The 26,799-nt window shown below is 44.7% G+C and overlaps 1 protein-coding gene across 1 annotated transcript; it reads left to right on the forward strand.

Moving 5' to 3' along the window:
- Positions 1 to 4,418: 4,418 nt before the first annotated feature.
- Positions 4,419 to 25,247, forward strand: COMMD2 (COMM domain containing 2). Its single transcript, XM_082251478.1, has 5 exons — positions 4,419 to 4,579; positions 8,691 to 8,768; positions 15,019 to 15,101; positions 15,182 to 15,355; positions 24,968 to 25,247. Exons 1-5 carry the CDS (start codon positions 4,513 to 4,515, stop codon positions 25,163 to 25,165), a joined length of 600 nt encoding a protein of 199 aa, XP_082107604.1. The 5' UTR covers positions 4,419 to 4,512; the 3' UTR covers positions 25,166 to 25,247.
- The last annotated feature ends 1,552 nt before the right edge of the window (positions 25,248 to 26,799 follow it).

Below are 26,799 nucleotides of genomic sequence, written 5' to 3' on the forward strand. Positions count from 1 at the left end.
GAGCGTTCTCCGCTCCAGGACATTGATCGGTAACCTGGATCCTCCAGGGACCATACTCCCTGAGCAGAGAACCTGCCGAGGACTCCTCCCCACCCGGACAGGCTTACATCCATGGTACAATTGTCCAGTATAAGGGGAGGAGGATTTCCTGCTTGGGCATCGGGGACCAAAGCTGCCAGATCAAAGACTCCCTGGTCACCTGGCTCAGCTGGATCCGAATGTTCAGAGAAATCTAGTTTAATTTGAGAAGGATTGCCTCCTGGGGCATCTTCGAGAGGGATTGAGCGAAAGGGACCGCCTCGAAAGACGGCACCATCAGTCCCAGAACTTGCATGCAGGTTCGAAAGGACGACCATGTGCTGGACAGCAACAGTTGAACCGCAGCCTGAAGTTTCAAGAGTTTTCCCAGAGGGAGAAACACCCTGGCTGAGGATAAGGCCAAAGTCAGGCCCAGATAGTCCAGTCTCATGGAGGGGATCAGGGACGACTTCTGAAGCTTCAGAACCCACCCAAACTCCTCCAGAGTTTTCATGGTGACTTCCAAATTCATCATCAGCATCGTAGAGGACTCCATACGGAGAAGCAGATCGGCCAGGAACCCATACACCCCACTATCGCAACAGCGCTAGGACCGGAGCCAACACCTTAGTGAAGACCCGAGGAGCAGAGGCAAGACCAAAGGGTAACGCCTACCGATAGTGAATCTTTCGCATGGCAAAAACTGTAACCTGTTGGTGTTCTCAAGGCCACCTCCACCCGGGACCCAAATGCTTCCAGAACCACCGAAAATGCATTGGTGAACAGTGGAGATCCAGAAGTCCCTGCAGCCTCCGTGAGGGGGTCGGGGGGGGGTCACATGGTCTGCAGGGTCCATACTAAACCAGAATTGCAAAAAATTACTTTTTTTTTTGCAAAAAAAATGGTCCCGCTGCATCACAGAGCCCCCCGTAGGTCAGGCAGGTCCTGAAGTCCCCCAACAGAGAGAGACCCCCAGAATCCACTACCCCAATCTGCATTCCCAGGGGGCATCTGCATGTGTAGCAGAAAGCTCTCCCAAAAGGGAGAGAGCATTGAAAACTGCCCAAGGTGAAGGGAGGGGCTCTACCCCCAGAAAACGCCTCCAGGCACTCCCACCTAGATTCCTCGGCAAAAATCCACTGCAAAATGGCCGGAAATGGGTGTACCAAGATGGCCCCCGTCATAGTAGCAGACGAGCCTACAACAAAATGGCAGGTGAGCGCAGCAACAAGGACCCGCAGGGAGCCCCCCCACCAGCCATTCTAACACCATCACGCAGCAGGAAGGCCCTGGAGGGACCGAGGCCCCCCTCCCCCCCCCCCGCACGATCGGCCGAGCGCCGCGGACGGCGCACCCCCCCGGCCCCCCATGCAGCCTGCAAACGAAGTCTCAGCCTGAGGTATGCCGAAATAGTCCATCACCTGGGAGGGGAGGGTTGCATAACAGGACAGAGGGAAACCCAGGAGTGTGAGGGTCTGACCATCCCAGAGAGGGGCCCGCGTCCACCCCAAAATCTGCCAGGGAAGAGGGGGGGGACATTTACTCACCAGGAACACAGGCGGGTGCCATCTCCTGACAGGACCCCTCTCCGGCGAAGTGGGGGGGCTGTCGGCCAAATAGGAACGCTGCGACATAGGCCTAGACCCCCCGTGTGCGGCCTTGCGAGACATTTAACTCTATGATGCAGTCGACCCAGCGCGAAGCTAAGGCCTGCACATGCTCAATGGCCAGCTGGGGTGACCACTGGAACTAGATTATCCAGACCGTTGCCCAGATGCGGCATAGTTGCTTGTAGATCTCACAGGAAAAAAATCAGGAGAAAAAGGCTAGCTAATAAAAAACTATCTACATAAAAAAACACTTTTATGCCAGGACCAAGGATTCCAGCAAGGTCCTTACTCCTGACTAGGCAGATTAAAACTGACATTCTATGCAGGAAGAGAGAGGGTGTACCCTCTGGGACTGCCCAAAGGCGTAGCCAGAACTGGTGGATGTGCTGGCATCTGCAGATGCCTCCTTTGGCCGCAAAGTTTTGCAGGCTACCATTTAAGGGTGTTTTTTAGTCTCCTTTGAGGGTGTTTAATGTTTTTTTTCAGGTGGGTCTCATCTTGTTCTGATGAGTCCTATGTTGCCTAGTTGGCTATCGTTTAGCCTTATGCCCCGTACACACGTACCGATTGTCGGCCGTAAATATTCGGCCGACGACCGATCGGCCGATTGTAGGCTTGTTAGTATAATGCTTCCGACAGCGCATTTTCGGCCGAACAGAATCTGTCGTGCAGGCATTAAAATTTTTGTTGGCCAACACCAGAACGGCCGATTGTTCGCCAGTCAGTACAGAATTCGGCCGACAAACAGCAGATTAGCAAGACTGGGCATGCTCAGAAAAGAAAAAAGACACGGAAAGTTAACCATCACATGACATCACTTCTGCAGTCGGCTGTTGTTGGCCGACAAAATTCGTGTGCAGTCTTTTGCACTTTTCAACAGACACGACAGCCCTGGACAAACTATTATGAAGAACAGAGACTGCGTCCGCCAATGAACGATAGAGAAAATTGGATTTTTGTCTTATCGTAAAATCCTTTTCTCTGAAGTTCATTGACAGACACAGACACAGTACCCGCCCCTCTATTTTGAGTTGGGTTGGTATTGTTTTCTCTGACACTGCTTTGTTACAAAACTGACATCCTATAACAGAGAGGGGAATATACCTCCAGGGACTGCCCATATGCTTAGCCAGAACTTTTTTTTTCTGCCTAGTGTCCTACTCCTGTAGGGGGCAGTATAACCCTACTGTTATGCATCAGAGGACTGCGTCCGGCAATGAACGATAGAGAAGAAATGTCACTTTCGAAATCCCCTCTTGAAGATAAACTCCTAGCTAGACCAATGTAACTATGTACAAATTGCAAAACCTGGAATCTGGGTTTAAAGTCCAATTCTTTTCAGAACTCTAAAGCAGTACTCTGTAAGAAAAAAAAAAAAAGTTTCCACCTGCAAGGTAAAGGCGTAATGTGCTAGTATGCACTAGCACATTATGAAAAACTTACCTTAAAATGAAGCCCTCCAGCAGCGCGATGTCACTGCTGCAGAGGCTTCCATCTTCATTATGCACCCAGAGCCCCCTCCACCCAAATGGAAAATGAGAAACAACAATGGAGATAATCAATGAGCATATACATGCTTGAAGCCCAATTCTGAAAAACGTAACCGGTTGCTGACCGCCGCACGACTATATACGGCGGCGGTCAGCCCCGGCCAGGCAAAGTGACGTATATATACGTCATTAGCCTGTCACTTGCCTGTGAACCAATAGCAAGCGATCGCGCGCCCGCGGAGGCGTGCTCCTGCCCCGGCTCGTTCCCTAGCAAGTCCGTGCGTGTGGCCGGCGGACCCGATGTACGCCGGTCACTCTCGATTGTCCTCCGTGAAGGGAGAAAGGCAGGCGGCTGATGTAAACAAGCCACCTGTCATTCTCCCCTGTGTAAGAACAGTGATCATACAGTTCTACTATGTAGGACCGTTGATCTCTGTTCCTACACCAGTAGCCATGTCCAATCACAGTTAGAAGCACGCCCCTAGGACACACTTAACCCCTCCTTCCGCAATAAAGTTAACCCCTTCCCTGCCAGTGTCATTTTGCATTAACAGTGCATATGTATAGCACTGATTACTGCAGTAATGTCACTGGTAACCCCAAAAGTGTCAAAAATGTCAGTCAAGGGTCTGACCTGTCCGCCGCAATGTCGCAGTACCGCAAAAAAAATCGCAGATCGCCGCCATTAGGCGTTAAAAAAAAAAACACCAACAATGACAGAAATCTTTCCCTTAGTTAGTAAACGCAATAAGTTTTGCGCAAACCAATCAAAATACGCTTTTTGCTATTGTTTTTACCAAACATATGTAGCAGAAAACAAATTGGCCAAAAATGTTAAAAAATTTTGATTTTTACATTTTTTTGGGGGAATTTCATATAAAAAAATGTGAAAAATATTGTTATTTTTGCAAAATTGACGCTCTTTTTTTGTTTATAGCGCCAAAAAGTAAAAATCGCACAGGTGATCAAATACCACCAAAAGAAAGCTCCGTTTGTGGGAAAAAAACGTCAAATTTGTTTAGGTACAGCGTCACACGACCGCGCAATTGTCTGTTAAAGTCACGCAGTGCCGAATCGCAAAAAAAGCCCTGGTCAGGAAGGGGGTAAAATCTTCCGGGGCTTAAGTGGTTAAATTATTAGTGAGCTTCTGAGTGCACAGTGCTCTCTACAGTACACGCCCTGCCAAAGTGAGAGCAGCCCCATTTCCGTACACTGCAGAACTCCACCACTAGATGGCGATGATGTCACGGCTAAAAGGAATGAATTGTACACGGAATCAATTATTGTGCACACTGTTTCCAGCCGGAGTGCTAACCGCAGCGCACACATCACACAAGTCATGTGATACGTGTGCGGACTGTCCGTTCTAGTAGTGTTTTTTGGGATTGGACATCATGCTGCTGGTTCTGAGTGACGAGCACCGCGAACACCTCCAGATCCTCACACAGGTGCAGAGTGCGGGTGAGTCATGTGACTGGTGGTGGGTGTACTCGAGGGGGGAGGAGGGCTGTGCCCAATGCTCTGTGTACTTTTATCTCCTAACATCGGTGTCAGTGCATACAATAATACCCCCCCCCCAGTTATGGTGTCAGTGGATACAATAATGCCCCCCCCCCCAGTTATGGTGTCAGTGGATACAATAATACCCCCCCCCCCAGTTATGGTGTCAGTGGATACAATAATACCCCCCCCCCCCCAGTTATGGTGTCAGTGGATACAATAATACCCCCCCCCCCCAGTTATGGTGTCAGTGGATACAATAATACCCCCCCCCCCCAGTATTGGTGTCAGTGGATACAATAATACCCCCCCCCCCCCAGTTATGGTGTCAGTGGATACAATAATACCCCCCCCCCCAGTTATGGTGTCAGTGGATACAATAATACCCCCCCCCCCAGTTATGGTGTCAGTGGATATAATAATACCCCCCCCCCAGTATTGGTGTCAGTGGATACAATAATACCCCCCCCCAGTTATGGTGTCAGTGGATACAATAATACCCCCCCCCCCCCAATATTGGTGTCAGTGGATACAATAATACCCCCCCCCCAATATTGGTGTCAGTGGATACAATAATACCCCCCCCCCCCCAGTTATGGTGTCAGTGGATACAATAATACCCCCCCCCCCCAGTTATGGTGTCAGTGGATACAATAATACCCCCCCCCCAGTTATGGTGTCAGTGGATACAATAATACCCCCCCCCCCAGTATTGGTGTCAGTGGATACAATAATACCCCCCCCCCAGTTATGGTGTCAGTGCATACAGTAATACCCCCCCCCCAGTTATGGTGTCAGTGGATACAATAATACCCCCCCCCCAGTTATGGTGTCAGTGGATACAATAATACCCCCCCCCCCCGTTATGGTGTCAGTGGATACAATAATACCCCCCCCCCCCAGTATTGGTGTCAGTGGATACAATAATACCCCCCCCAGTTATGGTGTCAGTGGATACAATAATACCCCCCCCCCCCCAGTATTGGTGTCAGTGGATACAATAATACCCCCCCCCCCAGTATTGGTGTCAGTGGATACAATAATACCCCCCCCCCCCCCCCCAGTATTGGTGTCGGTGGATACAATAATACCCCCCCCCCCCACAGTATTGGTGTCGGTGGATACAATAATACCCCCCCCCCAATATTGGTGTCAGTGGATACAATAATACCCCCCCCCCCCAATATTGGTGTCAGTGGATACAATAATACCCCCCCAGTATTGGTGTCAGTGGATACAATAATACCCCCCCCCCACAGTATTGGTGTCAGTGGATACAATAATACCCCCCCCCCCCAGTATTGGTGTCAGTGGATACAATAATACCCCCCCAGTTATGGTGTCAGTGGATACAATAATACCCCCCCCCCCCAGTATTGGTGTCAGTGGATACAATAATACCCCCCCCCCCAGTATTGGTGTCAGTGGATACAATAATACCCCCCCCCCCCCAGTATTGGTGTCAGTGGATACAATAATACCCCCCCCCCCCAGTATTGGTGTCAGTGGATACAATAATACCCCCCCCCCCCGCAGTATTGGTGTCAGTGGATACAATAATACCCCCCCGCAGTATTGGTGTCAGTGGATACAATAATACCCCCCCCAGTATTGGTGTCAGTGGATACAATAATACCCCCCCCCAGTATTGGTGTCAGTGGATACAATAATACCCCCCCCCCCAGTATTGGTGTCAGTGGATACAATAATACCCCCCCCCCAGTATTGGTGTCAGTGGATACAATAATACCCCCCCCCCCAGTATTGGTGTCAGTGGATACAATAATACCCCCCCCCCATTATTGGTGTCAGTAGATACAATAATACCCCCCCCCCCAGTATTGGTGTCAGTGGATACAATAATACCCCCCCCCCCCCAGTATTAGTGTCAGTGGATACAGTAATACCCCCCCAGTATTGGTGTCAGTGGATACAATAATACCCCCCCCCCCCCAGTTTTGGTGTCAGTGGATACAATAATACCCCCCCGCAGTATTGGTGTCAGTGGATACAATAATACCCCCCCAGTATTGGTGTCAGTGGATACAATAATACCCCCCCCATTATTGGTGTCAGTAGATACAATAATACCCCCCCCCCAGTATTGGTGTCAGTGGATACAGTAATACCCCCCAGTATTGGTGTCAGTGGATACAATAATACCCCCCCCCCAGTATTGGTGTCAGTGGATACAATAATACCCCCCCCCCCCCAGTATTGGTGTCAGTGGATACAATAATACCCCCCCCCCATTATTGGTGTCAGTGGATACAATAATACCCCCCCCCCAGTATTGGTGTCAGTGGATACAGTAATACCCCCCCCCCCAGTATTGGTGTCAGTGGATACAATAATACCCCCTCAGTATTGGTGTCAGTGGATACAGTAATACCCCCCCCCCCCAGTATTGGTGTCAGTGGATACAATAATACCCCCTCAGTATTGGTGTCAGTGGATACAGTAATACCCTCCCCCCCCCCATTATTGGTGTCAGTAGATACAATAATACCCCCCCCCCCCAGCAATAATAGCCCCAGCATTGGTGTCAGTAAATGCAATAATAGCCCCAGCATTGGTGTCAGTAGATGCAATAACAGCGCCAGCATTGGTGTCAGTGGCAGCAATAATAGCTCCAGCATTGGTGTCAGTGGCAGCAATAATAGCCCCAGCATTGGTGTCAGTGTTGGCAATAATAACCCTAAGCATTGGTGTCAGTGTCAGCAATAATAGCCCCAGCATTGGTGTCAGTGTTGGCAATAATAACCCTAAGCATTGGTGTCAGTGTCAGCAATAATATCCCCAGCATTGGTGTCAGCAATAATAGCCCCAGCATTGGTGTCAGTGTTGGCAATAATAACCCTAAGCATTGGTGTCAGTGGCAGCAATAATATCCCCAGCATTGGTGTCAATGTTGGCAATAATAACCCTAAGCATTTGTGTCAGTGTCAGCAATAATAGCCCCAGCATTGGTGTCAATGTTGGCAATAATAACCCTAAGCATCGGTGTCAGTGGACTCAGTAATAACCCCCAACATTGGTGTTAGTTATTCAGCATTAGGCCCCTTTCACACAATCGGACTGATCAGGCCAGCCAGTCCATCTTTCAGGCGGACCTGATCGGGCCACCCATTCTACTCTATGGAGAGGTGGATGTCAGCGGAGATATGTCCGCTGACACGCATCTGTCATCCGATCGGACAAGATGTGCTTCAAACAGACGGGTGGCGATATGTTTGCCATCCATCCAGCGGGTCCTCACTTCTGTTTGTTTGCAGTAATGTGCACTGCTCTATTCACACTACACATCCCACGGTCTATAGTACCTAATCCATCTTGGGTGCAAGCAAGTGTCTACATTCATACATACAGTAGAACCATAGAGAGTTTACGTAGCCACCCTCTAACAGGAAGTCTTCTCACGGCACCAAAAAAAAGGAATTTGGAATGGACTGAGCACAATGGAATGTACTTTTTGTTTATTTTAAAAAGATCTTCAACCTGAAAACAAAAAATGTAAAGTCAGCAGCCACCTCTAGCTGCTGAATTTCATAATGGGGCACTTGCCTGTCAAGGGGCCCAGTGCTCCTCCCCCAAGCCGGCTTTTTGCCCATCTTCGGTCCCCAGCGCTGGCATGTTTACTTTAGGAAGCTGGCTGTGACTGCTTGTGGCTTATAGCGGGCTTTCCACTGCGCATGCCCAAGCCTTGCTGCGTTTTGTGAATGTTCCTGTGTCCCAGAAGGCTGTGGGAGAAGAAGGATGGGGGGGATGTGGCTGGAAGTGGAAGCAGGTACTGTCAAAACCAGGTACCCAATCCTCCACCCCCCTAAAAAATGTAGTGCCAAAACTTGAAGGGGGTGGGGGGAGGCTGACACAAGCAGAACTTCCTCTTTTTGGTGAAGTTCCACTTAAATACATACTTAAATAGAATTTTTTAAACCAGTTTATTGTCACTTTAGGCTCCCCCCTTCTCCCCTTAGCTATTATTTTATTGCTGACAGGGTCACTTTATTAATGTTGCTTGTTTTTGTACATCTATTTCAATTCCTAATATATTTCTGTTTGATTGTTTCAGTTGTTGGAGAATTTGGCAGAATTGCTATTGAATTTTTACGGAAGGGTTCCAATCCCAAAGTGTATGAAGGCGCTGCAAGTAAGTAATAGAAATGTCTTCTTGGAATCCGTGAAACAGAAAGCTCTAAGTTGCTCAGCCTCCTTATGGTTAGCAATTTAAAGCTAGAAAGGGGAGTTGACATGGTTAAGACAAGTCATTATTAGCACACATAACGTTTGCCAGCAGGGGGGGTCAAATAAAACCTACTTTAAGGCTGCATTCACACTTGAGCGTAGCGTTTTCGCGTGTTTTTTACCGAGATTTTCAGGCATTTTTTTTTTTTTTTAGGCATTTTTGGAGGCAGGCATTGACATCTATCAAAAACGCTGTTAATCAGCCCAAAAAGAAGCTCATGTACTTTTTTCAGCTACAAGCATTTTGCTTCAGGCGTTAAAATGCTCAGATGTGAACAGGGGCCATTTAAATGAATGGGGTTTTACTTTTTGGGCGTTTTGGAACGTTTTTTTATAGCGTTTTTGGAGCTGAAGAACGCTAAAAACGCCCAGGTGTGAATGGAGCCTAAATGTAATTGGGTACAGTGCTTGAAATTGCTCACATTTGCAAGTATTTGTGGAGGTCATATCATTCCAGGATTCCTCTACCGGAGGATGTGCATTAGAACAAAGGAAGCGGTTAACAGTGAACTAACCTACCTAAAGGTTTCCACCTGGATCTTTGCAGTGAGTTGTGTGAACATTAGAATTAGCTTTTCATTTTTTACTGAAGATTTACTAATGTTCTCCTAAATTAGTTATCTAAATTCCACACATGTACAAGTCCCTCTCAAAAAATTAGCATATTGTGATAGTTCATTATTTTCTGTAATGTACTGATAAACATTAGACATATATTTTAGATTCATTACACACAACTGAAGTAGTGCAAGCCTTTAATTGTTTTAATATTGATGATTTTGGCATACAGCTCATGAAAAACCAAAATTCCTATCTCAAAAAATTAGCATATCATGAAAAGGTTCTCTAAACGAGCTATTAACCTAATCATCTGAATCAACTAATTAACTCTAAACACCTGCAAAAGATTCCTGAGGCTTTTAAAAACTCCCAGCCTGGTTCATTACTCAAAACCGCAATCATGGGTAAGACTGCCGACCTGACTGCTGTCCAGAAGGCCATCATTGACACCCTCAAGCAAGAGGGTAAGACACAAAGAAATTTCTGAATGAATAGGCTGTTCCCAGAGTGCTGTATCAAGGCACCTCAGTGGGAAGTCTGTGGGAAGGAAAAAGTGTGGCAGAAAACGCTTCACGACGAGAAGAGGTGACCAGACCCTGAGGAAGACTGGGGAGAGGGAAATGCCAAAATGCCTGAAGTCCAGTGTCAAGTACCCACAGTCAGTGATGGTCTGGGGTGCCATGTCAGCTGCTGGTGTTGGTCCACTGTGTTTTATCAAGGGCAGGGTCAATGCAGCTAGCTATCAGGAGATTTTGGAGCACTTCATGCTTTCATCTGCTGAAAAGCTTTATGGAGATGAAGATTTCATTTTTCAGCACGACCTGGCACCTGCTCACAGTGCCAAAACCACTGGTAAATGGTTTATTGACCATGGTATTACTGTGCTCAATTGGCCTGCCAACTCTCCTGACCTGAACCCCATAGAGAATCTGTGGGATGTTGTGAAGAGAAAGTTGAGAGACGCAAGACCCAACACTCTGGATGAGCTCAAGGCCGCTATCGAAGCATCCTGGGCCTCCATAACACCTCAGCAGTGCCACAGGCTGATTGTCTCCATGCCATGCCGCATTGAAGCAGTCATTTCTGCAAAAGGATTCCCGACCAAGTATTAGTGCATAACTGAACATAATTTTTTGAAGGTTGACTTTTTTTTGTATTAACACTTTTCTTTTATTGGTCGGATGAAATATGCTAATTTTTTGAGATAGGAATTTTGGGTTTTCATGAGCTGTATGCCAAAATCATCAATATTAAAACAATAAAAGGCTTGCACTACTTCAGTTGTGTGTAATGAATCTAAAATATATGAAAGTCTAATGTTTATCAGTACATTACAGAAAATAATAAACTTTATCACAATATGCTAATTTTTTGAGAGGGACCTGTACAGTGTATGTAAAGGTTTAGATCTTCAGAAGAGGTGCATAATATGGACACATACTGTAGATCATTTTGAAAATTATTGGTAGCCCTTTCAATCTTTGGATATGTTCTGCTGATTGTACCAATCCTATGTGTTGGTGGTACATGGCAGGGCTTAGGGATTGGGCACAGTGCAGACAATAGTGTGGGCATATTAATCTAAAGCAGATGATTTTCAGTGCAAGAATTCTAGCACTGAGAACCGATATGAATTGTAGGGTTGCACTGATACCATTTTTTTTTTATCTGCAAATACGAGTATGATGTATGCTTTTGCTCAAATACTCCCCGATACCAATTACTGATACCTTTTGCAGTGCAATTTAAGCCCATGCAAAACGAATAGGCTCAAATCACACTGTGAATATTTGAACAGACATGCGGTGTGATTCCTTTCCAAATCGCATACGTTATTTTGTATGGGTTCAAATTGCACCCAAAGGTATTTGGTTTTAGGTATCGGAGCATTTGCACAAGTGCTCATGCAAATGCTTAGTGTCAACGCAAGTACCGGTATCAGTGCAACCCTAATGAATTGTGTAGTTTTCTAGATGTTCTATCTTGCACTAAAGAACTCTGCAACACTTTAAGTTGACCTGTGTGTTTGCAATGCACAGTTGTGAAGTCTGTCTGCTTACCCCCATGTGACAGTGCTGGGCCAGTCCCAGAGCACCATCATTGTTACATTGGAGAAAGGTATGTGAATCGCATACTTTCCCGTAGTTGGACACACCATATAGCGCCCTTAGAATGGAGCAGTGGGGGAGCAAAGGGAAGCCCCACCCCATAGCTTTGACTTTTATCCCAGGTAAAATACAAAGCTCCTTTCAGTTTTTTTTTATTTATTTTTTATTACCTGGTTACACTCACGGGAAACCGCTTATGTTACTTCATGTGACATCATTTCTAGGCTTGTAAAATTCTTGGCGGCAGCTGCTGAGAGCTTAGTTCCTGTTGATCTACAAATGCTCCCAGAGGTACATATCCCAAAAGCCCCTTTTCTTTACGCTTTGGGTTTGATTTACTAAAACAGGAGAGTGCAAAATCTGGTGCAGCTGTGCATGGTAGCCAATCAGTTTCTAACTTCAGTTCATTCAATTAACCTTGGACAAAAAAAAATAAAACTGGAAGCTCATGCAGAGCTGCACTAGATTTTGCACATTTTTTTACAGTTTTAGTTAATCAACCCCAGAGTGTGGGCAGACTTTTGGGAGTCAAAGCCACAGCATCTGGAAAAGACATACACTTTAAGTAAAAGTAGAGATGCACTGAAATTTCGGCTGCTGAAACATATCAGGCGAAAATCGTGTTATGGGCATTTCGCCAATAATGGCACTGAAAATGCATGTGATTTTGCTGCAAATTCGAGGTGATTTTTGCAGCGAATTTACCATGAATTTGCTGCAATTTTACCACCATTTTACTGTGTTTATGGTTTGTTTTTCATAGGTCATGTAACTCAAACCGTATCAAAAACATAACATGGGTGCAGTAATGATGCGTTTTTCCTGCATTCTCAATGCAGTTCAATAGGGATGTGCATTTTTTGGTGCGGTCTTTTTTTGAACTGACCAAAAATGCAGGAAGCAGGATTTTTAACACCACAACAGAAGCGCAACGGACCAGTGTGAAGACCTACATAGAATTTACATAGAAGGTGCCAATAATGGCTGATTCATATTCATTTAAATTAATGAAATTAATTAAAGTCGCATATAATACAATTATGCATTGCATCGGGAAAGTATTCACATCGCGTAACTTTTTCAAATTTTTTTTTATGTTACAGCCTTAGGGCTCTTTCACACATACGGACCGTTCAGATCCACCTGTCCATTTTTTTGGCGGATCTGAACGATCCCCCTATACATCCCTATGGGGCATCGGATGTCAGTGGAGACATGTCCGCTGACATCCGTTCCGTCAAATCTGGACGGATGGAAACCCTATTTTCCATCTGTCCATCGGATCGGATGAGAACGGACCGACGGCCCGTTCCCATCCGATTCCCCCATAGAGATGTATGGGGAACTGACAGCTGTGTCTCCGCACACAGCGCGGAGAACAGCTGTCATCCTCCTGCTCAGCGGGTGATCGGCGCATTGATCCCCCGCTGAGATAAACGGAGTCCGTCGGACGGACGGGCTGTGTGAAAGGGGCCTTATTCCAAAGTGGATTCAATTCCTTTTTTTCCTGAAAATTCTACCAACCATAACGACAATGTGAAAGAAGTTTGTTTAAAATCTTTGCAAATTTATTAAAAATAAAAATCACATGTACATAAGTACTCATAACCTTTGCCGTGACGCTCAAAATTGAGCTAAAGTGCATCTTGTTTTCACTGATCATCCTTGAGATGCTTCTTCAACTTGATTGGAGTCCACCTGTGGTAAATTCAGTTGATTGCACATGATTTGGAAAGGCACACACCTATCTGTATGAGGGCCCACAAATTACAGTGCATGTCAGAGCACAAATCAAGCCAATGAAGTCCAAGGAAATGTCTGTAGACCGCTGAGACGGAATTGTATCGAGGGACAGGTCTGGGGAAGGGTACAGAAATATTTCTGCAGCATTCAAGGTCCCAATGAGCACAGTGGCCTCCATCATCCATAAATGTTAGAAGTTTGGAACCACCAAGACTCTTCCTAGAGTGGGCCGCTTGGCCAAACTAAGAGATCGGGGGAGAAGGGCCTTAGTCAGGAAGGTGACCAAGAACCCGATGGTCACATCCATACAATCCCTACAGTGAAGCATGGTGGTGGCAGAAAAATGCTGTGGGGATGTTTTTCAGCGCCAGGAACTGGGAGACTAGTCAGGATCGAAGAAAAGGTGAATGCAGCAATGTACAGAGACATCCTTGATGAAAACCTGCTCCAGAGCACTCTGGACCTCAGACTTGAGTGAAGGTTCATCTTCTAACAGGATAATGACCCTAAGCACATAGCCAAGATAACAAAGGAGTTGCTACGGAGTCCAGACTTGAACCCGATTGAACATCTCGGGAGAGATCTGAAAATGGCTGTGCACTGATGCATCCCATCCAACTTGATGGCACTTGAGAAGTCCTGCAAAGCAGAATGTGAGAAACTGCCCAAAAATAGGTGTGCCAAGCTTGTAGCATCATACTCAAAAAGACTTGAGGCTGTAACTGGTGCCAAAGCTTTCAAACAAACTTCTTTCATGTTGTCATTATGGGGTATGGTTGGTAGAATTTTGAGGAAAACAATAAATGTAATCCTTTTTAGAATAGGGCTGTATTCTAACAAAATGTGGAAAAAGTGAAGCGCTGTGAATACTTTCCGGATACACTGTATATAAAAATATAAATATTTTTTTAAAAAACTGTTTCTGTTTTCAGCGAAGTGTATCCTGCATTTTGGTTTTCGGCACCAACATTTCCATTCAGTTCACCTCTAAGTATACATGTACCTTGCGTGTATACCCTGCTCAAGTTTAAAAAAAAAAAGCACAAGGAGGATTCTCAGTCCTTATACTGTACTGCGGTCTCTTGGTTTAGTTGACATTTTCCTCCTCTGACCCTCCCCTCTTCCTCACCTCTGCTGCTATAATCTTACAGTGCGGCAGGGGTTAAGCGCTTGGGAAGCTGTAACAGGCACTAATCAGAAGTGTCCGACTATGCCCACCCTTTCTACCCACCTCCTACTTTTTTATTAGAGGTTGTACTATAGCTTCTATGAATGGAGGAGGTGGAACTTTCAATCATCTGCCTGTCTTCCATTCATCGTTTTTTATTCATTGAAGTTATAGTACAGCCTCTATGAATGGAGGAGTTGGGTCGGAAAAGGCGGGCAAAGTCGGGCACTCTTGAGGAGTGCCTTTCACAGCTGCCGCACCACAGCACTAAAGGGGGGGGGTTAAGGTGTCTTAGGAGAAGGAAGAGTTCAACTATACCAGGAGACAGCAGCACAAGGGATACTTCGGAGTGATAGTAACGTCCCTTGTTCCTAGGAGTCAAGTAAAAGTATTGGGGCAGAACTATAGGAAAGCCCAAAAGACCAGGCCTAAACTTTTGGCATGCATACTTTGGTGAATTTGCTTTCATAGGGACTCGTAAAAGGCCAGGGTTGTCAGGATTATGGACAAGGCCTGTAAAACTTGAATTGTAGGCAAATAATTTTTCTGACCTCCTTTGTTTCCTTTACTTGCAGGGAAGTTAGAGGTCAGTAGTAGCACCATTCAGCAGGCTGTAGAGGGGCTCACTTACCTTCTTACAGAGAGTTCCAAGCTGATGGTGAGTAAGCTGGTATTCGGTCTGTCCAATGTCTGAATATCTGCATTCTTTTTCATGAATTTCCTCTTCTGTATCGGCAGGTCTCGGAAATAGATTTTCAAGATTCTGTGCTTGTCCTGGGATTCCCAGAAGAATTAAATAAAGTTCTCCTCCAGCTATATCTAGATAACAAGAAAGAGATCCGCAGAATTCTGAGTGAACTGGAACCAGATTTACCACATTATCACAACCTGGAGTGGCGGCTGGATGTTCAGGTAAGTGCACCTGCATATAATGTATCCAGCCAAGGTTACTTGGGTGTTTGAAGCACAGTTCCAGTCAGTGAGATGTAAACTCTGTGTCTTGGAGATGTTTCCTCTTGATTTTTGTTCTTTCTGACAACTCTTACTTAACCACTTGCCGACCACCGCACGACTATCTACGGCGGCGGTCAGCCCCTCACAGGCAAACTGACGTAGGTCTACGTCGCTTGCTTGTGAGGGTCTAGGGAGCGAGCGCGCGCCCCCGGAGGCGCGCTCCCGCGTGGTCACGGACCCCCCCGCGTGTGACCGGCGGACTCGATGTCCGCTGGCCACTCTGCGATCGGCGGGGGAGAGGGAGAATGTCAGGCAGCTTGTGTAAACAAGCCACCTGTCATTCTCCTCGGTGTAAAGACACTGATCACACGGATCTACTATGTAGATCCGTTGATCAGTGTCCTTACAGCTCAAGCCACAGCCAATCACAGTAGAAAGCACGCCCCTAGGGACACACACAGCCCCTCCCTCCCAAATAAAGTTAACCCCTTCACTACCAGTGTATTTTTACAGTAACAGTGCATATATATAGCACTGATTACTGTAGAAATGTCACTGGTAACCCCAAAAGTGTAAAAAATGTCAGTCAAGGGTCCGATCTGTCCGCCGCAAAGTACCGAAAAAAAAAAAAAAATCGCAGATCGCCGCCATTACGCGTTAAAAAAAACAAACAACAAAAATGACAAAAATCTTTCCCTTTGTTAGTAAACGCGATAACTTTTGCTCAAACCAATCAAAATACGCTTTTTGCGATTTTTACCAAACATAGGTAGCATAAAACAAATTGGCCGAAAATGTTAAAAAATTTTGATTTTTACATTTTTTTGGGGGGGAATTTCATATAAAAAAATTTGAAAAATATTGCTATTTTTGCAAAATTGACGCTCTTTTTTTTTGTTTATAGCGCGTGATCAAAAAATCGCACAGGTGATCAAATACCACCAAAAGAAAGCTCTGTTTGTGGGAAAAAAAGGACGCCAAATTTTGTTTAGGTACAGCGTCGCACGACCGCGCAATTGTCCGTTAAAGTCACGCAGTGCCGAATCGCAAAATACCCCCTGGTCAGGAAGGGGGTAAAATCTTCCGGGGCTTAAGTGGTTAAACAGGAAGTGAGGGGAACTCATAGTGGGGACATGAGAACAGTCAACACCTGGAAAAGATTCTATCCCTTCTCCAGTCTCATACAAAAAGTTTTTTTTATATAGCTGTCAATGTCAATATTCAATTTCCCCTTGTTCAGCATGACACCCCGCCAAATACATAGGGAGTGATTGAAAATCTGCCTAGCTATTAAGAAACTCAGCGAAGGGCCTAAACCTCCTGCGCTCAATACAAAACTCAAACAAACATTTTGGCTGGAGTTGGGCTTAAAAATGTCTTTAGTAGAGATGTAACCATTTGTTTGATGGCAATTAAAGTGATACTAAACACACACTGTTTAATTTACATTGTCCCTTCTATTTCTGTATATGGGTGATGGAAATGTAATTCTTGTAATAAAAAAAAAAAAAAAAAAAATCGAAGTATCTTTTTGCTAATCGATATACAGTCATCACATGACCCAGATCATTCGCAGCCTTTCTGCAGGGAAACATAAGCAGGAGGAGCTGCTGATCACATGTTCAAAATGAAAAAACAGCCTTTGGAATAACGAGTAAATATAAATAATTATCAATAAACTGTTTTAACCACTTCAGCTCTGGAAGGTTTTACCCCCTTCCTGACCAGGCCCTTTTTTGCGATGCGGCACTGCATTGCTTTAACTTAAAATGCACGATCGTGCGACACTACTCAAAAAAATAAATAAATGATGTCCCTCTTTTTTTTGTTTTCCCCACAAATGGAGCTTTCTTTTGGTGGTATTTGATCACCTCTGGCATTTTTATTTTTTGCAGTATAAACAACAAAAGACAGACAATTTAAAAAAAAAAATATATATATATATTTTTTACTTTCTGCTATAAAACAAATCCAATAAAAAAATGTTTTTAAAAAATCTAATTTCTTCATCAATTTAGGCCACTATGTATTCTCCTATATTGTTTTGTTTAAAAAATATCGCAATAAGTATATATTGATTGGTTTGTGCAAAAGTTATTGCATCTATAAACTATGGGATAGATTTATGGACTTTTTTTTTTTTTTTTATTATTGTTTTTACTAGTAATGTAAAAAAAAATGCACTGTCACTATATAAATAACACTGGCAGGGAAGGGGGTTAACATCATGGGGGATCAAAGGTTTAAGTGTGCCCCTAGGGAGTGCTTTCTAACTATAGGGGAATGCTGCGACTTGAGGAAGACAGAGATCCTGGTTTCTGCTTAGCAGAAAAACAAAGTCTCCATTTTCCTCCCTCGCAGAACGTCAGTCTGCCTTGTTTACATAGGCAGACTAAGTTTTGCCTCTCCTCTGAACGTTTGGCAGGTCCCGGCGGCCATCGCGGCTTCTGGACCCGCTGATTGGCTCCCACTGTGGTGTCCAATCACAGCAGAAGCAGGGCTCCGGTAGTGCGTGCCCCGGAGCCGAAGATCTGTATCCCGTACAGGTATGTGATTTTGCGCTTAAGGGCCACCCTGCCACAGTATATGTACGTGGGGCGGTCCTTAAGTGGTTAAATTGATATAAAAATATATATTTGAAATCAAATCTTTATTATTTGTGGAAATAATAAGGTGTGGGCGGATTTCTGCCAGTCACAGGCTGTGTCACGCCCCTCCAGCCTGTGCCTTAAAAGAAGAGGGGGGGTGAAGCCTCCATTAATCTACATGTAATATCCCACCCCCATTGTGTATAGCTAGTTAGTGGGCATGAAGGAGGAAGAAGGGAGTGGGCTGTAATTTACCACTGTGTATACGCCCACATGTTTGACTCTATAGTCACATGGGCTGCTCAGATGTGATAGGGAGGAAATGCTCAGCATATGCGGAGTTGCTGCAAAATCTCTAGCTGAATTGGGGACATGAACAGAAGGTGGAGATAGAGAGCAGAAGGATCAACCAGGTTTTTTTTGCACAATACAGAAAACAAATCTCATAGTGACTGAGTATGAACACCATGTACAGTAATACACCATTTCCTGATAGTTTGTAATGTGGGTTTAGTGACACTTTAACTTGAAGCAAATTGAAATCAATAGGTTACTCATTCCATAAGTGGGCTTAAATTTCCTGGTAGCCAAACAGTGTTTAGTTTTTTTTTGTTTTTGTTTTTTTAACCTATGAAGCTTTAGCCTAAGTGCCGGTTCACACTAATGGGACTTGTCAGGCGACTTGGTCAGCCTGGCAAGTCGTGCACCGTCACGGTCATTGAGTAGTACAGGACCGGTTCTAATAGGAGCGACACAAGTTGCTCTGACTTAGAAAAAGGGTCCTGTACTACTTCGGGGCGACCTGGAGCGACTTGCATTGACATTCATTTTATGAAGTCCACGCGAGTCGCGCCGAAGTCGCGCTGCACGCGACTTCACAGGTTGCCCCCTAAGTCGGAGCGACCTAGTGTGAACCGGCACTAAATGCTCTGTATCGGTCATGTGACTAATCAGAGTTGGTTACAGTAATTACTCTTGAAAGCACTGAGATTACCATTGTACAAATGACACTTGTCCTTAAGAAATGCTGAAGCTCACACGCATTACAATATGATTGTACAATCTTTTAGAACTCTTTCACAGTTTGGTTCTGTCTGTCAATTTTTCAGACCGATTCAGCCTGAACCACAAGGTATGCCTGTAGGCGGGTGGATGTAAATGAGCATACATCCGTTTTTACATCAGTCAGTTTATGTCCACAGAAAAAAAAAAGGAAAAATTTGCTTCCTTTTCTTTTTTGTAGACCTGAACAGATGTAGACAGATGTCTGTCTGTTAGTCCGTTTTTAGACAAACAATCTTTGTTTTAACACTTATCGCCTATGACAAAAGCTGAAAAAAAATAAACTGATATAAAAAACGTATAAAAAAACAACTGAACTGAAGATGGATGTACAAACCCGTACAAGCTGATGTAACTTGAATAAGTATTTATCAGTTTTTTTTCCAAGTAAAACATGTAACTGAACTGATGACACCCATGTGAAAGAAACCTTCCATCTGACAACAGCTGCGAAACGTAAGGACCTGCCTGATTGGATAGATTAGGTAGGTCCTCATATTACACAGTTGATTGTACAAAGATTGTATGGTCAGATTGTAATGAATTACAATTGTAATTATATGGTGACTCTAAAGCTGACTATATATGGAGTGAATCTTTGCCAGTTCAGCAGGGACCAGCAAAGATTTATATATATATATATATATACATATATGGGCAGGCTGGTTGTACTGAAGTCGATCCATCGATCTACTTCAGTACAACCAGTCAGACTTTTTTATTTCAATAACTGCTGGTGCCTATAGCCACCAGCAGTGACCATTGTGTTCTGCCAGCAGGGAAGGCCCCCCCACCAGCAGAACACAGTTGCGCTGCAGGAGGGATTCCCTCATAAACACTAAGGCTGGGTTCACATATATACGCATTGGATGCGTTTTTAACCACATCCAATTCGCATAACGTGAATGTGACCAGCTCCCAAAGAAGCTAGTTCATACATGTCCGGGGCGGCCGTGGTGCGGTTTTGAAAAGGGTCCTGTGCGTTTTTTAGGTCCGGTTCAGGTGTGAATTCAGGCAAAACTCTCACCTGAACTGGTGAACAAAAACGCACCAGGCGTGTGAACCCAGCCTAACTGTTAATTGGGGAACTAAGTAATTTTCTTTTCTTCCGTCCCTGGTGGAAGGAAAGAAACCTGCAAAATATATGGGCTGCTTTAACAGATATTTTGGAACAATTTCATGTTTATACAAAATTTTACCAGCTTTACTCTTCCTAGACACCTAATCTAATCAAACCCAGACTCCTAATTACCTCACCTCTGATTATTTACTCCTCTTGCTGTAAATCTTCTCTGTGGCTGTTGCTGCCTGCATAGTGAATGTGAATATGGCCATACTCCTAGCATGTATATTGTAGGAGTATAGCCCCAGTCAATTATAGGTGGAAGGCTGCCGCTGCCAGGCAAAGGTAAATGGATACCTGCTTAGGATTGCAAGGGACTAAGGAGGGCGGGGTTCTGTATAAACTCCAATCTGTTCTGTAATGAGCCCTACTTTTCCCTGCATTATTAATTTATTAAAATACATCACTGAGTATTTGTTAGTTGTGTATTCCTCAAATGGCAATTCTGCACATAATTTGCTTTTGCTTTGATGGCAGAACAAATTAGGGCTAGTTTGTTATAGTGCATTTTTAATTAGTCTTGTGGGTATTCGTATGCAGTAATCCATGGCAACCAGTTTGCTAACCCTAAGCTTCTAAAAAATTGTCCTCTGATCTGTACAAATACATACACGGGTTGCTTTTTATTTCTTAGCCTGTAAAAGATTACAGTTGATGAGTATACATTTTTCTGTGTCATTTGAGAATATTGTAATGTGAAATCTACATTTGTCATTATGTGGGCTGTGTTGTAGTTTTCCCAAATCGATTTAGTAATGCCTTTGCAGTTCCCATCCGCTGTATTAAATTTGATGTCCGTTCTTTAAAATAATTTTCATGGATATTTTGAGCCTTCTGCTAGTCCTTACAGACTATGAAAAGCATTGCTGCAAAATTTACTAAAGCGTGCTTTTCATGATTTAAATACTGTGTTAAGCAATTTGTGGGGAAGCCATGAAGTACAACATAGCCAAGAGAAGGCAATTTAAATGCGGTCATCCTTATCACATACTCAAAAACACAAGGAGCTTATTCATCATTTAAGGGTAGTGAGTGAAGCCATAATCATTCCTTTATGCTTCAGAGGTCAACCGTGTATCCAGAACTGCTGCTTTGCAGCACATATACAGAGCTTTCTCTATCGTTCATTGATGGACGCAATTTCTGTTCTTCATAACAGTAGGGTTATACTGCCCCCTACAGGAGTGGGACACTAGGCAGAAAAAAAATTTCTGGCTACCCCTCTGGGCAGTCCCAGGAGGTATACTCCCCCTCTCTGCTATAAGATGTCAGTTTTAATCTGCCTAGTTAGGAGTAAGGACCTAGTTCCTTGCTGGGATCTGTGGTCCTGGCAAAAAAAATGTTTCTAGTTTAGTTTTTTTTTTCTCCAGATTTTTTTCCTGTGAGATCTACAAGCAACTAAGCCAGAACCGGGGCGACGGGCTGGATATATAGATCCAGTGGTCACCCCAGCCAGCCAGCGCGTGCGTAGACCCCAGCTTCGCGCTAGTTCGGCCGCGACATAGTCCCACCGGACGGGGACTGGCCCTAAACGTCTCGCCAGGTCACACATGAGTTGCAGCATTCCTATTGGCGGACAGCCCCCCCCCCCACTTTGGTGGAAAGGGGTTCCGTCAGGAGATGGCACCCGCCTGTTCCAGGTATGGTGAGTAACTTTCCCCCTCTCCCCCTGGCGGGTTTTGGGGTGGCCCTATCCTAGGACGGTCGGACCCCCCCGGATTCCCCTCTGTCCTGTGACGCACCTCCTCCCCTCAGCTACTTGAGATATGGGGCACTTGCAGCTAACCCTGGGGGCTGGGACAGGGGGGTGCGCCGCCGGTGGCCGGATGATCGATCCTGCAGGGGGGATTCACCTGTCATTACCAGGGCCCCCCATCCTGTCAGTCCCGTCCAGGAGGCTGGGGGTTCCTCTCGGTGGCCCCCAGAAACTCCGCAGGGCCGCCATTTTCTTGTAGCCAATGTGCTACATAGGATCGGCGGTCATGTTTCTGTAACCCGGCAGACATTTTGCGGTGGATCCCCTTTGAAAATCAATGGCGGCCATGTTTTCTCCCTGGCAGGGTCTGTACTCAGAACCGTATTAACTATTGCCCTTGTGTCACAAACCTTGACTGAATGGGCCAAGTTACTACGCTAAAAGACTCCTATGCAGGATTGATGCAGAAAGGATTCCTGTCATCTTAGTGGCCCCGGACTGGCCTCGCCAGGCCTGGAACGCCGATCTGACGCGGCTGGTTGTCGACGTTTCTTGGAAGCTTCCTCTCAGAGATGGATCTGCTGTCCCAAGGGCCAATCTTCCATCATGCTTTACAGTTGCTGGCTTTGATGACGGCTTGGCTGTTGGAACGCCAAGTGCTGAAGGATAGGGTTTGTCTGAGTTGGTGATTCAAACGCTGTTTAAAGCTAGGAAATCTACTTCTAGGAAGATCTACCATCGTACTTGTAAGACGTACATCGCGTGGTGTCAGTCTCTTGGGGTTCATCCTCGCTCTTTTTTCGGTGGCTCGGATTTTGAACTTCCTTCAACTAAGAGTTGAGCAGAAACTGGCCTTTAGTACTATCAAGGGCCAGGTGTCGGCCTTGGTGGTCTTCTTTCAATGGTCCTTGGCCACACACTCCCTGGTGCGTACTTTTCTTCAGGGAGTTCGGCACTTGGCTCCTCCAGTGTGGTCTCCGTTGCCACCTTGGGACCTCAATTTGGTGCTCAGTCCTCCAGAAGCCTCCTTTTTGAGAATCTTGGGGAGATTCCCCTGCTTATGCTGTCCCAGAAGGTGGCCTTTTTGGTGGCTAATACTTCTGCCCGCAGGGGGTCAGAACTGGCGGTGTTGTCCTGTCGTTCTCCCTATCTGGTGGTTTACAGGGATAAAGTGGTGCTTCATTCGGATCCGTCCCTTTCTTCGAAAGGTGGTTTCCACTTAAATGAGGATATTGTGCTACTTTCCTTGTGACCTAAACATCCTAAGGAATTTGCACTGTATACTTTGAATGTGGTTCGGGTAATCAGGGTGTACTTGGGGACTACTGAGTCTTTTCGAAAGTCAGATTCGCTCTTTGTAATCACGGATGGACCAAAGAAAAGGCTGCCTGCATCTGCTGCGACTATTTCCAGATGGATTAGACAGACAGACAGTTGTGCAGGCTTATTCATTTAAAGCGGAGTTCCACCCTGAGAGTTTTTTTTTTTTTAATAAAAATACCCCCCGGTACAGTCAGGGCTAGTGCATTCCACAATGGCTAGCCTCTGATCTGTCCCGGGTTGCACTTACCTTTTAGAAGAAATACTTACCTTGAAAATGTATTGTCCAGCGCTGCCATCTCAGGTGTGGGCAGCTTAAAGCCAGCGCGATCCTCTTCTGTGTCCTCTTCCGTCTTCTTCGGTCCCACGATGCACTGCACCGGCCCCGCCGTCACTTCTGGTGCCGCAGCGTCATCCCTGCACAGCTTTTGGGCATGCCCAGAAGCTGTTTAGCAAGGTATGACGGCACCTGCACCGGAACTGACGTCGGGGCCCAGAGCAGGCGCATTGATTCCTGGGAGCGATGACGTTCAGCTCCCAGGAATCATTGCAAGCCAGGAAGTGACGAATCGCCGTGGCCGCCGAAGGGAGGAAGAGTAAGTAAGGTAAGTATATTTTCTTCTAAACATGGTAAGTAAAAAAAAAAAAAAAATGTGATTATCCATTTGTTTTTCAGGTGACCCAGAGCAAGAAGATGGAGGTAAGTATAATTTTAGGGTGGAACTCCGCTTTAAGGGTAAGGTTCCACCTTTCCATGTTAGGGCGCATTCTACTCAGGCGCTTAGTGCTTCCTGGGCCTTTCGCCATCCGGCATCTGTGGTTTAGTTTTGCAAGGCAGCTACCTGGTCGTCTGTTCATACCTTCACAAAGTTTTACAAGGTGGATGTGCTGGCATCTGCAGATGCCTCCTTTGGCCGCAAAGTTTTGCAGGCTGCCATTTAAGGGTGTTTTTTTTTTTTTTTAGTTTCCCTTGAGGGTGTTTAATGTTTTTTGCATGGGGGGGGCTCATCTTGTTGTTCTGATGAGTCCTATGTTGGCTTTGGTTTAGCCTTAGGGAATTTTATTTTCTGCTGTTTCCACCCCCTCATTTTTTATGGCACTGCTTGGGGGCGTCCCTACTGTTATGAAGAACAGAGACTGCGTCCGTCAATGAACGATAGAGAAAATTGGATTTTTGTCTTATCGTAAAATCCTTTTCTCTGAAGTTCATTGACGGACGCAGTACCCACCCCTCTATTTTGAGTTGGGTTGGTATTGTTTTCTCTGACACTGCTTTGTTACAAAACTGACATCCTATAACAGAGAGGGGGAGTATGCCCATATGCTTAGCCAGAACTTTTTTTTTCTGCCTAGTGACCTACTCCTGTAGGGGGCAGTATAACCCTACTGATATGAAGAACAGAGACTGCGTACGTCAATGAACTTCAGAGAAAAGGATTTTACGGTAAGACAAAAATCCAATTTGTTTTAGCTTTGTTAGTTCCTATAAGGGTTGGATATGGAAACCTATGCCTGTTATGGAATAGGAGCAATGAGACTGGATAACCAATCAAGTTGTGAGGCGAACAAAAAGGTCTTGGGTGTTAATTGACTTTAAACAGTATTTACAAGTTATCTTTTTCATCACAAAGGCACAAAGCAGCCCTCATCTTTGCAATACTCCAATGGACTCCTATAACATTATATGGTTATAAAAGGCCAGCAGGAGGCAGTATAGTGCACCAGATATTCAGTTACTGGGAATTTGTGAAGTCTAACTTGTCTTACCTGCCCTCCTACAGCTTGCCAGCAGAAGTCTAAGGCATCAAGTAAAACCCACCATGACAATGAAACTTCACCTGAAGCAGAACGACAATGTCAACACCAGTGTATTACAGACAGACCCCGCCACACTAATCCATATCATCCAGGAACTGGAGCAAGCTCTTGCAGAGATGAAGACAAACCACTGTCGCAGAATTGTGCGCAACATTAAATAAACTGTTTTGCATTTCAGGTCTTATGCGCAGAGAAGTTTGAAGATAAAACTGTTCTTGTTGCCCAGAGCAACCAATCAGGATCTTTCTCGAGTGTCTTATGTATTTTGCAACAAGGCGGTAAAAAACACGCATATACAAGAGTCTTTTAATTATGGATCTGAACGCAGCTGCATTGTTTTATATGGAGCCATCCGCACAGGTGTGTAAACATGAGCTGCTTTCTGATCCAAAAATCTGCGTATAAGAACATGCGGTTTATGTGCTTACAAGTATAAATGCATGCATTCACGTTCATAGGCACATAAATTAAGTCTAAACGTAGAGGAAAAATAAACTGATATAAAAACAAGGTCTATACACATTTAAATGCATCTATACGCAAGTATTTTAGAGATCATTACACAGGAACTTTTCTCCTAGAAAACACGTCATAACATCAGTAACATTTTTTACAGCCATGTGAATGAGGCCTTAATGTCAGTAAATCCAGTGGGCAATAGGAACCGCTTTCTCTTCAAAGCAATTATAAACCTGAGGCTCCATTGTCATTCTTATATCGTAGCAAATGTACAGATAGATTAACAATAACTGTTTCTATAAAGCAATTTACAGTGAAATGTCATATACAGTGTGTGAGTAGGGTGATATGTTTGGGGACAGAGCTGTCACATTGTTATCTGATAAGACAGCATGGTAAGTAATGATGATCTTCATTGCATAAATGGTTTTGTTACATTACTGCAGACTTGTAAATATGTTTCTAATGGTTTATAAATATATTTCTTTCTTCCAAGAATTTTTTTTTGCTTTTCATTTTAACTACTTTCCCCGCTCCTGCAGATATACTACGGTGGGGCGACAGGGGCAGGCTCAATCGCACACACACATTATTTTTTTTTTTTTTGTGTAAGGTGGGTATATTTTAAATTGTAATGGGGTGGGTTTATTTTGGTTGAAAGCTGTGTGTTTGTTACATTGGCAAGATCATAATATATAATCTGGCCCTTTCTGGGACCGCCATGTTGCCAGATACAGTTAATTACTGGTAATCGATAACTGGGTTATCATGCAATTGCTTTGGTTGGTCATAGCCATCGCATAACAATGTAAACTATCTGGCATGATTGGCTTTCCATTCATGAAAAGCTTGCTTAGGGTTGTGATCTGTGATTGGCCCAAAGCAATCACATGGTACCTGGCTATCTGTACCATTTGTTTATCTTAGCCAATCACAGATCACAACTAAAAGCAAGCTGTTCATGAATGGTTAACCCATTTATGACAGCTGAAACTATTGCTTATACAGTGATCATCACTCTAAGATAAGTAATGACAGTGTAACAAAAAAAAAAATCCCTGATCACCCTTCCACCACAGTAGTACAGTGTCATGATGGTTTAAAAAAAGGGTTAAAACATTGACTACATTTTTTTTTTTTTTTTTTCATACTGTTTACATACCAGTTGTATAATGACACTGTACTGCACTGGTAACAGTATATTAAAGAAAAACAAATTGCAAAAAAAATGTTTTAAATGTCAATGTTAACAAAAAATTACAACTTCAAGAATCTCATCATGCCTTTTACTAAATGCCTCAGAATGCCTAAAAAAAGGGATCATTTGGGGGGAATT

Source organism: Pelophylax lessonae (genome assembly GCF_965119305.1).
Source record: "Pelophylax lessonae genome assembly, chromosome: 3".
Lineage (NCBI taxonomy): Eukaryota > Metazoa > Chordata > Amphibia > Anura > Ranidae > Pelophylax > Pelophylax lessonae.

Excerpts from the sequence above, each read along its gene's own strand:
- COMMD2 (XM_082251478.1), top strand. The coding sequence starts at position 4,513 with ATGCTGCTGGTTCTGAGTGACGAGCACCGCGAACACCTCCAGATCCTC. Across the intron at positions 8,769-15,018 it reads AGTGTATGAAGGCGCTGCAA|GGAAGTTAGAGGTCAGTAGT; the intron begins GTAAGTAATAGA and ends CTTTACTTGCAG. Across the intron at positions 15,356-24,967 it reads AGTGGCGGCTGGATGTTCAG|CTTGCCAGCAGAAGTCTAAG; the intron begins GTAAGTGCACCT and ends GCCCTCCTACAG.